This window comes from Benincasa hispida, chromosome 2 (assembly GCF_027475165.1).
Source record: "Benincasa hispida cultivar pf3 chromosome 2, pf3_genome.v1.1, whole genome shotgun sequence".
NCBI lineage: Eukaryota > Viridiplantae > Streptophyta > Magnoliopsida > Cucurbitales > Cucurbitaceae > Benincasa > Benincasa hispida.
In genome coordinates, this window is record NC_143479.1 from 8,824,885 (window position 1) to 8,837,276 (window position 12,392).

A 12,392-nucleotide genomic window follows, 5' to 3' on the forward strand; every position below is an offset into this window, starting at 1 on the left:
TTATTTCGTACTTTTTGTTCAATGAAAAAATTGGCCAGATTCATAGTTGAAGGGAATAAAAAAGAAAAAAGAAAAAAAAAAGATAAGTAAATAAAATAACAATTCGTTATTGTCACCCTTAATAGAAGGGAGGAGATTTTCGAACAAAGAAAAGATCCAATAACTTTAAAAGAATTACAAGGAGGATGAACTAAAAAAAATTGGGTGTAATAAGGATGCACTCATGACTCTTCATCAAATATCCTACTCGTGGTTGATGAAGATTTGAAAAGAGGTGGTTGGCTACAAGAAGCTCCCTTGACCATGCATGGATGACTCACAAGACGAATTTAGGCTAAGGTACAACAATTGGCTACTTTTATTCAAGTTTATCCATGCATTTAATGCTGGTGAAATTTTTTATCCAAATGAATACTTTTGGTTTTCAACTTTGGAGAAGGAAAAGTGGAATCTCACATTACTTTGTTTTACTAAAGGGAGGTCCCCTTATATGCCCATATCTTGGATTATGGGTTTGAGCTTCAAGGGGTAGTAAAGTTTTAGAGGAGGTGAGAAGATAGGCAAATGTGAGTTTGGCGAATCCCACATGCATACTGCCATCCGTCCAGGCAGGGCGAGGCTTGCTCCATTTCTCTGTCAATTCCTTCTTCCTCCTTTAGTTTTTCCTGAAGGATGTGAGTTTTCTGGTTGGTTACAGTGCAGCTCCGATCGAGACAGGTTTGTTTCTTCTAGGTTGTTTTATCCTGGCGACAATGTGACACTTTTGTAGAACTGCTTGCACATTTGGGCAGAGCTGTAAAATGTCTTAAAGAAAGCGAGATTTGTGACTTAACCTGTAACGAGTTTATTTTTTGTAAGTTTTGTTTTTTTTACGACTGTCATTTGTGATCATTCTTTGCTATCATCTTCTATTCGTCGGAAGGTAGTCGTTCCAACATATATTCCAATCTTTCATTTTGTAAACCCACATTTAAAGAAGTCTACATGTGTTTGAGAATCAATACAAAGATGGATTTTAAAAGTAACATCTAAATTGATTGACTTATAAAAAATAAGAGTTTAATTTACTTAAATAAAAAATTTACATTTCAGGGTATAAATTTTCTATGTATAATATTTTTGAATTAATAAAATTATTAGTTAGAGTTTTAATTAAATATTGAATACAACCTAAAGTTTAGGATTATAAATTGATATTTGTACTATATATCTTTGTTTTATTTCTTAAAATAAGATATTCAACCACTAACTATATGATGTCACACAAAATGTATGTGCAAAGTCCAGAACAACTAGAAAGACAAGCACAAAACATAAATAAAATGAACACAAGGTTATAACCCAGTTCGGTGAAATACCACCTACGTTTAAGGGGCAGTATGCACGTGGAAATTTTTTACTAATATGAAGTTAATTAGTTTACAACGTTGTACTTATTTGTAAATGAAGGCCAAGAATAGTGACACATGAATAGCTCAACTCACAAGAAGAACACTTAGGCTCTCCATAAGTGTAACTGAAGAAGCTTTGACTCAAATACTTCAGTTTTTTGTTTGTTTATGACTAACTTTGTAAATGGTCAGTTGGTATACTCTATAAATACCACCGATTTTAAATTCAAATGAGAGAGAGAGAGCTATCATCATTTTCTTAGTTTTTTGTAAACAACAAAACCTGTACGCAATCTTCATCAGTAAAAAGAATTCAGATCTTCCCGTAGACGTAGGTAATCTTACCGAACCACGTAAACACTATGTCTTCATCTTCTTGCCTTATCTTTCTTGTTCATTCGAGTATTTCTTTACTGCAAATCACGCGCCATTCAATTAACTTTCAAATTGCATCGAGTAATCTGAATATCGAGTCAATCGTGCATCGATTCTTCAATATCGAGTAGCTTCGAGTACATCGTTTTCACCTTCGAGTCGCAACGAGTATTGTTTAAGAACCGTTGAGTATGATCGAGTATTAGTTCTATTATCATCGATTTCCATCGAGGATTTAACAGAGACTCGTCAAACGAAGAAGGAAATTCTAATCGAGGATCGAGTAGGAAGTAGTCGAGCATCGAGTTTCGAGTATCGATGATTTGGCAGAATATTTATGAGTCATTTCTTCATCTCTCTGGCGTTGATCTTGAGTATCTAGGCCTTGTGAAGAGTGGTTAACCCAACAATTTATGGTATTGGAACGTTTAAAGATCATCAAGGTCAACTTTCTTGGAGCTTTAAGATTGTCAAGAAATCAAGACTCGATACTCGATTGGATCAGAAATGGCTGTTGCAAGGTATGAGATTGAGAATTTGATAGGAAGGGCGATTTTGGCCTATGGAAGGCCAAAATCAAAGCCATTCTTGAACAAATGCCATCCACTATCTCAACACAAGAAAGAGAAGACATGGAGCTTATATCATATGGGACTTTGGTTCTTAATCTCAGTAACAATATTTTAATCTCAGTAATTAATCAAGACATGACCTACAAGATGTGGGTCAAGCTGGAAGAACTTTTTTGCAACCAAGGATTTCCCCAACAAGATGTATCTAAAGGAGAAGTTCTTCATGTTCAAGATGGATTCTGCCAAGCCTCTTTCAAACAATTTGGATGAGTTTAAAAGGATAGTCTCAGAGTTCAAGAGCCTTGGTGAGAAAATTGGTGACGACTGGTTTTGTGCTATTAAACTTTCTACCCAAAGCCTATAAGAAAGTGAATGATGTTTTGAAATATGGCAAAGGAATAGTTACCACTGGTACCATCATTTTAGCATTAAGAATTAGAGAGTTAGAGCTTCAGTCCGTCAAGAAGGAGCAGCCTAGTGCAGGGGGGTTGTTTGCCAAGGGGAAGAACAAGTAGAACTAGTTAAAGGGGAATAAAAACCAGTCAGGTGAAGAGCACAAACCTAAGACCAATATGAGATGCAACTACTGGAAAAAGAAATGTCACTTGATGAGAGATTGTTACAGTCTCAAAAGGAAAAACCAAGAAAACAAGAAGGATTAGAAGAGAAACAACTAGAATCTTCAGTGGTTGAAGGTTCCCACTTTTACTCTGATGCCTTAGCCTCCACCAGAAATCAAACCAACCAAATCAGTCTTCTTGAAAGCATGACTAGGTAATTGACTCCGATTGTATCTATCACATGACACTTTTTAGACCTTAGTTTAATACTTACAAGGAAATAGATGGAGAATCAGTGTACATGGAACAATGAAGCCTGCAAGATAAAAGGGGTTGGTTCAGTGTCCTTGAAGCTAAAGGATGGATCAATCAAGCTTCTAAGAAATGTTAGACATGTATCTTTGCTTAAGAGATACTTGATATCTCTAGGCATGTTGGACTCCATTGGGTGTGAATGCAGAGGAAAAGACGGAGTTCTTGAGGTGATGAAGGATTCCAAAGTTGTGTTGGTTGGTGAGAAGGTCAATGTCCTTTACATTGTGAGATGAGTAAAGATGATGACAAGTGCCTACACAGCTTTAACAGCAAGCTTAATAGAGGCTGACTTGTGACACAAAAGACTATCCCATATTAGTGAAAAAGGGATGCAATCACTGTCCAAGCAAGGAATTCTGCCCAAAGGTATCAGTGAACACCTTTTCTTTTGTGAACATTGCATTTTAGGTAAAGCAACAAGGAAAAGTTTCATAAAATCTCAGCACACCACCAAAGAAGCATTGGACTATGTCCATTCTGACCTATGGGTACCATCTTCTATACCAAGCCTTAGTGGCACAAGGTTTTAACCTTTATAGATGATTTTTCTAGGAAGAGCTGGATATACTTTCTTAAAACCAAGGACCAAGTTTTTGGGAAGTTTAAAGAATGGAAAGCCATGATCGAAAATCAAGCATCTAAAAGTTTAAAATACTTTAGAACTGATAATGGACTTGAGTTTTGTAATGAACACTTTGATATATTTTATAGTGAGAATGGTATAACTAGGCATAGAACAGTGAGGTATACACCTTAACAAAATGGGGTTGCTGAGAGGTTAAATAGAACCACAATGGAAAGGGTTAGGTATTTATTCTCTATGCTATCTTAGGAGAAAGTTATTGGGCAGAAGTTGCAGCCTATACCGTGTATACCTTGAATAGGTGCCCTCACACATTTTTAGAATTTCTTACCCCTGAGGAAAAGTGGACTAATCATCCTCCTAACCTAGATAACCTTAAGGTCTTTGGATGTGTAGGGGTTTGTACACCAAAATAAGGGAAAGTTAAAGACCAGATCAGTCAAGTGCATGTTTGTAAGTTTTACAGAGGGTGTCAAGGGATTTAAAATATGGCATCCGATTAAAAGGAAGTTCATAGTGAGGAGAGACATCACCTTTAGGGAAGAGGAGATGTTTATTGAAAAGAAGAAAAAGGTTGAGGATGAATGAGAATCATCCAACACAGGATTTGAGGTGGGGTTACCATCTGAGCAGCCAATTAAATCTAGCCAACCTAGTGCACAGGAGAAACTGAGGAAGACGTAGGGGATCATGAGGAGACAACATGTGGGCAACCTGATTTAAGCCAGTATATCTTAGCTAGGGATAGACAAAGGAGAACTATCACATCTCTAGCTAAATATACTGAAGTAAATTATATGAATTTAGTTTTAAATGTTGTGGTAGCTTCTACTAACCAAGAATTAACTATCTTTGAGGAAACAACAAGTTGTGCTAATGCAAAGAATTGGATTAAAGCAATGAATGTGGAGATGCATTCACTAAAAGTGAATGACACTTGGTCCTTGGTTCCTCTACCAAAAGGTTACAAACCTATTGCCTTTAAATGGATTTTTAAACTTAAAGAAGGATTATCTTGTGATCAAAAGCCTAGGTATAATGCGAGATTGATTGCAAAGGGGTTCACTCAAAAGGAAGGAATAGACTATTCTGAGATTTTCTCTCTTGTTGTAAAACAGACTTCCATAAGATTTCTTCTATCCTTAGTTGCTTAAAATAATCTAGAATTGTATCAACTAGATGTCAAAATTGCATTTCTTCATGGACATCTAGAGGAGACAGTTTATATGACGCAACTTAAAGGATTTGAAGTTAAAGGAAAAGAAAATCTTTTTTTCTTACTCAGTAAGTCTATATATGGGTTAAAATAATCACCTAGGTGCTGGTATAAGAGATTCAATGACTATATTTCTAGCATTGGATTCAAAAGAAGTTTATTTGACATATGTGTTTATGTAAATACATGTTCTTACAAGGACAAAGTTTACCTACTCATATATGTAGATGACATATTTCTGGCAGGTAGGTCCAAAGGAGATCTAACCCATATTAAAAACCTCTTAAAATGAAAGTTTGATATGAAGGACTTAGGAGAAGCAAGCAAGGTCTTAGGAATAGAGATCCATAGGAACAAAGAGAAGTCTATACTAAGCATCAATCAATCCTCTTACTGTGAGAAGATCCTTAAAAGGTTTAACATGAATGATGATAAACCTGTGAGTTTACCTATTGCTCAGCACTTTAAGCTTTCCTCAGCTAACTCTTTTAAGGATTCTAACCAAGAACATCAGAAATAGATAGCTGTCATACCCTATAGTCAAGCAGTCGGAAGGTTAATGTATTTAATGATTTCTACTAGACCTGATCTCTCATATTCAGCTAGCTTAGTTAGTAGATATATGTCTAATCCTGGTAAGAGACACTGGGAGCCTGCTAAATGGATCCTAAGGTACCTAGTTTGGTATAAAAACTCAAAGTTAGTCTACCAAAGGTCAGCTTAACCAAATCTAGAGTTTTATGGATATGTGGATGCTGACTATGTTGGTAATTTAGACAAAAGGAGGTCCTTAACAGGTTACCTTTTCCTTTTTGGTCCTAATTTAATCAGCTGGAAAGCATCACTACAACCTATAGTAGCCTTATCTACGACAGAAATTGAATATATGGCTTTAACATAAGCAATCAAAGAGGCTTTGTGGCTCAAGGGATTGCTGAAATATTTTGGAATAGATCAAGTAGTAGTAAAACTCTACTGTGACAACCAAAATGCTATCCATTTGTCTCGAAATCTACAATTCCACCTAGAACTAAGCACATTGATATCAAGTATCATTTCATTATAGATAAAATTGAGACGGAGGGGATAGAAATTTTAAAGGTCTATACTTCTGACAATGCAACTGATATGTTAACAAAACCTGTTTCAAAGCTTAAATTGTTTAAATGTTTAGAACATGTTGGTTTTGAGCTTTCAGACACAGGGTAGACAAACCGATCAGAATCAGGAAGATTAGAAGATTGTAAGACATTGGAATCAAGGTGAAGAATTTGAAGAATCTTTTACTCAAATATCTCCGTTTTTTGTTTGTTCATATAACTAACTTTGTAAATGGCCAACTAGTATATTCTATAAATACCATTGATTTTAAATTCAAATGAGAGAGAGTTATCATCATTTTCTTAGTTTTCTATAAACAACAAAATCAGTATGCAATCTTCATCAGTAAAAAGAATTCAGATCTTCCCGTGGACATAGGCAATCTTGCCGAACCACGTAAACAATGTGTCTCCATCTTCTCATCTTATCTTTCTTGTTCATTCAAGTGTTTCTTTATTGTAAATCGTGCACTATTTGATTAACTTTCAAATCGCATCGAGTAATCTGAATATCGAGTCAATCATGCATCGATTTTTCGCTATTAAGTAGCTTCGAGTACATCATTTTCACTTTTGAGTCGCACCGAGTATCGTTCAAGAACCGTCAAGTACAATCGAGTATTAGTTATGTTATCATGGAGTTCCATCGAGGATTTAACAGAGACTCATCAGACGAAGAAGGAAATTCTATTCGAGGATCGAGTAGGAAGCAGTCAAGCATCGAGTTTCGAGTATCGAGGATTTGACAGAATATTTCTAAGTCATTTCTTCATCTCTCCAGCATTGATCTTGAGTATTTGGGCCTTGTGAAGAGTGGTAAACCCAACATTAACACCTCCATCATAGGATACTTAGGCTCCCCTTAAGTAGAATATTAGTAAGTTATCTCTTAGACTCCCCTTAAGGGTGAGAATTCTTCTCAATCACGATCTTCTCACCTTACTGTGAAGTCTCCTTCATACGACAGACTTAAGCTCCCCCTAAGTTAGATGATTAATTCTCAAGAAGAGATTCACCAACAATTAAGACTAGCCACCTTTATCAATATAGCACCAGCTAACCTTTCTTCAAAAACAATACATACACAGAACAATTGTTTCTTCCACTTCGGTGTTCCTAACAAATTCTAACTTTAACAAATTTTCAATTACAAAAGCGGCAACCCAAAGAGCAAAACGACCTTAAAAGGAAGTCGTGGAAAAGGAAACTCTACCCATTCAAAATTGGCATTCATACCAATAAGGAAAAAAATCCTTTCATAGCAAAAAAAATGCAAACGTATAAATAAGGAAAGAAATAATCATGCGAGGGACAATGTTCCAATCAATCTTCACGAGAAATCCTGTGACAACAACCAAAGCGTAATAAGCAGGCAACCTTACATAGATATAGCCAATCCAGAAATTCCATCCATTCTATTTTATTAAAGAATACATTTATATTATAAAGTAGACATATTATTGATAGTTGCAATAAAAACGAATATATGATTTGAAAAATTAGATTTTAGAATTTGGTTTTGTGAGGAATATATTGTATATAAAAAAAAAAAAGAAAAAAATAGAAAAAGAAAAAAATCAATGATAATTTGAAATTTGAAATTTTGTTAAGAACTTGCCTCGGTGTGAATGAATGCATGTTTTCATAATTGACTTTACAAGATTCCTTTACAATTATTTCTTGAAAGAAAAAAAGAAAGAGTTGTGTAAATCACCATTAAAAGGGTCTCAAAATCAATTTCAAACTCAACATATTTACTTGAAGAATACTCTAAACTTGAATCAAGACACCATCTAATCAAGTGATAGAAATGATGATGCTCTTTAGAAGAAATACAATTACACTAATAGGTTCAAGATTTAAATTCTTTCTTATATATTTGTAATGTTATATTTTATTATTTATATTTTTTTTGTGGTTAGATGTAATTTACTAATACTATTATCTTTTTTCTTTTTTTTTTTTAAGTATTATGATTGCGAGATTGAACCATTGACTTTAAGAACCAAAATGAGCTACATTACGATATCAAGAATGTTCTATCAACTTCAAACAATTACACACAATATATTTTTTTTTTTTAAAAAAAAAAGTGATGTGCATATCATTTATAATTGAGTTAAAGAGTTTCAAAATTGTGAAGTATAGCTATACTTAGGGTATTTAATTACCATAATATTGAAATTTAAAGGTTATACAATTGTCAAAATTTACTGTTAAGATGGTTTGATCTCGAAAGGCAAATCATATTAACTCCAAGAGAAAAATTATAGCTCTTCATCAATTATGATATATATATATATATTATAGTAGTATTTTGTATTATAAATTATTATCAGGTTGATGTGGCAAACAATTTGAAAAACAAAATCATCGAGCACATCTTGGACATTTTTTATTTTCTTTTCTTTCTCCTACTTTTGCTTCTTCCTTTTATTTTTATTTTTATTTTATTCTTTTCTTTATTTTTTTATATTCTTTCATTTCCTTCTCTTTTTTTCCCTTTTTTTTTAACTTTCTTTTTATTCGATTTGTACTTATTCTTTTTTTTTTCTTTATCCGATTTTTACTTTTTTTCTTTTCTTTTTTTTTTTTTTATTATTTTCTTTTCTTTTCTTTCTCCCCTTTTCTACTTTTTCCTTTCCTTTTCTTTTCTTTTTCTTTTTTTTTTTTCTTTATCTTCTTTGATTTTTACTTTTTTTTTCTATTTAATTTTCTTTCCTTTCATCAGTTTGTTCTTCTTTTCTTTCTCTTATTTTTTAAATTTTTATTCCATTTATTTGAATTTTTTCTTCTCCCTTTTTTTTCACAAGAATTATGAGGTTGGGTTTCGTATCCAAGACTTAAAAGTACTCAATTCATAAAGTGACTTAACACCAATAAGTCAATCATCAAGTTTGATTATTATAACAAATAATAAATATAAATAGCAAATGAAAGTCTATGAGTGATAGCCAAGTAAATTTAATTAATAAAGTTGAATCTCAAACTAAAATGTAAGTAGAATGCGTAGAAGTTATAACTAATAGCAGGTTTATCAGTGATAGAAAAGCTATTATCGAAAAGAAAAGGGACTTATAAATATTTGGGAAAGATAAGAAAGGGACAAAAAGGTGTTCAGTGGTTATGATTAATAAAAGCTACTACTGATAGAATGTTACCAATGATAGAAGCTAATACTAATAGCATGTTATCGGTAATAGAAGCTACCCGATAGCACGTTATCGGTGATAGAAACTACCACTGATAGCACGTTATCGACAATAGAGAACTATCACTGATAAGATGCTATCAGGATAACATGATATCAGTGAGATCATTGATAGCATCTTATAAGTGATGTTATCAATGAAAGAAGTTATCACTAATAACCATAATATGAGTGATATTAGTGATATCGGTGATAAAACTTAGGTGATATCTATATATTGAGTTTCTTTCAAAGGTGATAACCAGTTACAGAAGTCTATCATTAATAGCTTTAAGTGTTAACATTTTAAGATTGATTCTAATTGATGAAAGTCTATCAGTGATAGCGACTAGTAGCTACTACCAGTGATAGCCATGATAAAATATATTATTAGTGATAGCTATATGGTAATCAAAGTTGTTGGTTTTCTTTCAAAGTTGATCAGTATTTATAAATCTATCGTTGATAACTACTAATAGCCTTAAGTAATAATATTTCAAGGTTGATTGAAATAGATGAAAGTGTATCAATGATAGCTATTGATAATTGATAGCAAACTAAAAGCTAATATTTCAAGATTGTATTAATTTTTCTCATAGCAATTATTATCGATAGCAATTGATAGAAGCTATCACCGATAGCAGCTAACAATGGTTATCACTGATAGTTGCATGATAACTTTTAATTTGAGAAAATGGGAAGAAGCGAGCAAAATGGTGGCTAGACATGAGTTTTTTTTAGTATTTTACCATTTTTTGATTTATATATATGCAATATATTTATACTTAGTACTTCGTATTCTATTATTTTGGTCTTGAATTCTATTTATCCTTTGAAAAAATTGGCCAGATTCATAGTTGAAGGGAATAAAAAATAAAAAATAAAAAAATAAGTAAATAAAAATAACAATTGGTCATTGTCACCCTTAATAAAAGAATCGAACAAAGAAAAGATCCAATTAACTTTAAAAGAATTACAAGGAGGATGAACTAAAAAAAAAAATTGGGTGTAATAAGGATTCACTAATGACTCTTCATCAAATATCCTATTCGTGGTTGATGAGGAAGATTTGGAAGGTGGTTGGCTACAAGAAGCTCCCTCGATCATGCATGACGATTTTAGGCTATCTACTTTTATTCAAGTTTATTATGTGAAATATTTAGGGAGAGATTATCCCCTTAAATTTAATTTCACAAATGTCAAAATATTTAATTTTTTACCTAAATTGATTTAATTGTATCCCTATTAATTCATAAACTATATCAAGCTCTTCACATTAATACCAATTTGAGTTTACTAACTCTTTCATTTTTTGTAGGCTAACTCTTGACTTTTGAATCTAGCTCGTTGAATGAGCTCTTCACGTTAATATCAATTTGAGTTTACTAACTCTTTCATTTCATTATTATCAAGCTCTTCACATTAATATCAATCTAGTTCATTGATATCACTTTTTGTACTAAACATAGCTCGTTAAATGAGCAATAATTACAATCTCACTTCCCACCCCCAAAATATTCAACTAACAAGAAGGTAAAGATCATTCTAAAAAAAAGGGTAAAGAAATGATAATCAATTTTAAAATTTAAGAGAAAAATGATATAAATTTTTTTTTTCCTGAAATTTATGAATTTTGTACGATTTTATATTATGGAAATCAATAAATTTATTAATTTATGAACATTTATTAGTGATTAAATTAGCGGAAATTGAATCAATAATAAGAATTAGAAGATCGAAATTGAATTTTTGGGTCAAAATTAAATTTGTTTCCCCATAAATAAATGTAACAATTTCAAAGTTACATGGCGAGATCTCCACCTTCACCTTTCAGCTTTGTATATTAATTTGCCCTGATAAGGTTTATACATGTTGCTGAAGCGAAGGTTTCAACAAACTTAGAAACAGAGAATTGAAAATCAAGAATTGAACAATCGAACAATCGAATCGAAAGGAAGTGTGTATAACAAAATCGGAACCAAAACAAAAGAGGAAAAGGAAAAAAGAACGAAAAACAGAGATGAAATGAAATCTATATCAATAAAAGAATAATCTATGGTGTACATGTATCTATATAACCAACAGAAAAAGATACAGAGCTCAGAGATAAGCAAAAGAAAAGCAGAGATATACAGAGAAAAAAAAAGAATGAATTCTATTTCTTATGAGCAGTTTTATTATATTTATCTTTGATCCATTGGAAGCCAAGAGAGGTTCCTTCCTTAACCCTTTTGACGCCATTAGAGGCCACAGCTTTGGTCTTCCCAAGCCCTTCGCCGACCTTCTGCTTGTATTTGGCCGTACTGTTTCCGCCGCCGCTCTTCTTCTTGTTCTCTGTGACTACGTCCGTGGAGTCGTTGTAGTCCCACTGGTCCGCCCAATCGTAGGAGCCGTTTGCAGCCATGGATTTGAATTTGATGGATTTAGGGCAAAGAAATCTGAGGAGGGAGAAGATGAAGAATCTGATCGGGAGAAGAAGAAAAGGATGAATCGAAATGAATCGACGAAGATTTCTGAGAGGGGAATGAGTATTATTTATTTATAGGGAGTGAGAATCTGATTCAAAGCCAAAGCGAATGCCGTGTGGATTGCGATTAAAAAGTCATACAAATTTTGCCCACTTTCTATATTCGAAATATAATAGCATTTCCAAACAGTTAACCTATTTGTACACGTATCCGGAACTCCCACGAAATTTCTATTAAATTATTTTGGTGTCTATATACTTAAATTAAAAAAATAAAGAAAATTATTTACACGCCAAAATTTCATCATATTAAATTTTTCCCAACGAATAGATATTGATACACTTCTATCTATTTGTAATTATCAATATTTTTTTATTATTTTTATAAATAATTTGATTTTTTTTATATGTGAAAATTTCTCTTTTTTTAGTTAATTAATTCATTAATTGTTGTTATTATTATTATTAAAGCCTATATTTACTATAATACTTCAAAATAAATTCTTGGTGCATGTATTTTGTAATTTGATCGCTTTCCCTGGAAAATTTAGGAGGCATTTGGGATACGGAGTTTGATATTATAGTCTATGAGTTATAATAGTATGTGTTGGTGATGCAAATTA

The 12,392-nt window shown here is 32.6% G+C and overlaps 1 protein-coding gene and 1 long non-coding RNA gene across 2 annotated transcripts; one reads left to right on the forward strand and one right to left on the reverse strand.

Moving 5' to 3' along the window:
* Positions 1–141: 141 nt before the first annotated feature.
* On the forward strand, positions 142–901 carry LOC150037633 (uncharacterized). The gene is made up of 2 exons (XR_016527970.1): positions 142–339; positions 477–901. It is a non-coding gene; the product is annotated as an uncharacterized LOC150037633 (long non-coding RNA).
* A 10,422-nt stretch (positions 902–11,323) lies between these two features.
* On the reverse strand, positions 11,324–11,872 carry LOC120071534 (CDP-diacylglycerol-glycerol-3-phosphate 3-phosphatidyltransferase). The gene has a single exon (XM_039023862.2). It carries the CDS (start codon positions 11,704–11,706, stop codon positions 11,458–11,460), a length of 249 nt encoding a protein of 82 aa, XP_038879790.1. The 5' UTR covers positions 11,707–11,872; the 3' UTR covers positions 11,324–11,457.
* Positions 11,873–12,392: the final 520 nt, after the last annotated feature.

Excerpts from the sequence above, each read along its gene's own strand:
- LOC120071534 (XM_039023862.2), bottom strand. The coding sequence starts at position 11,706 with ATGGCTGCAAACGGCTCCTACGATTGGGCGGACCAGTGGGACTACAAC.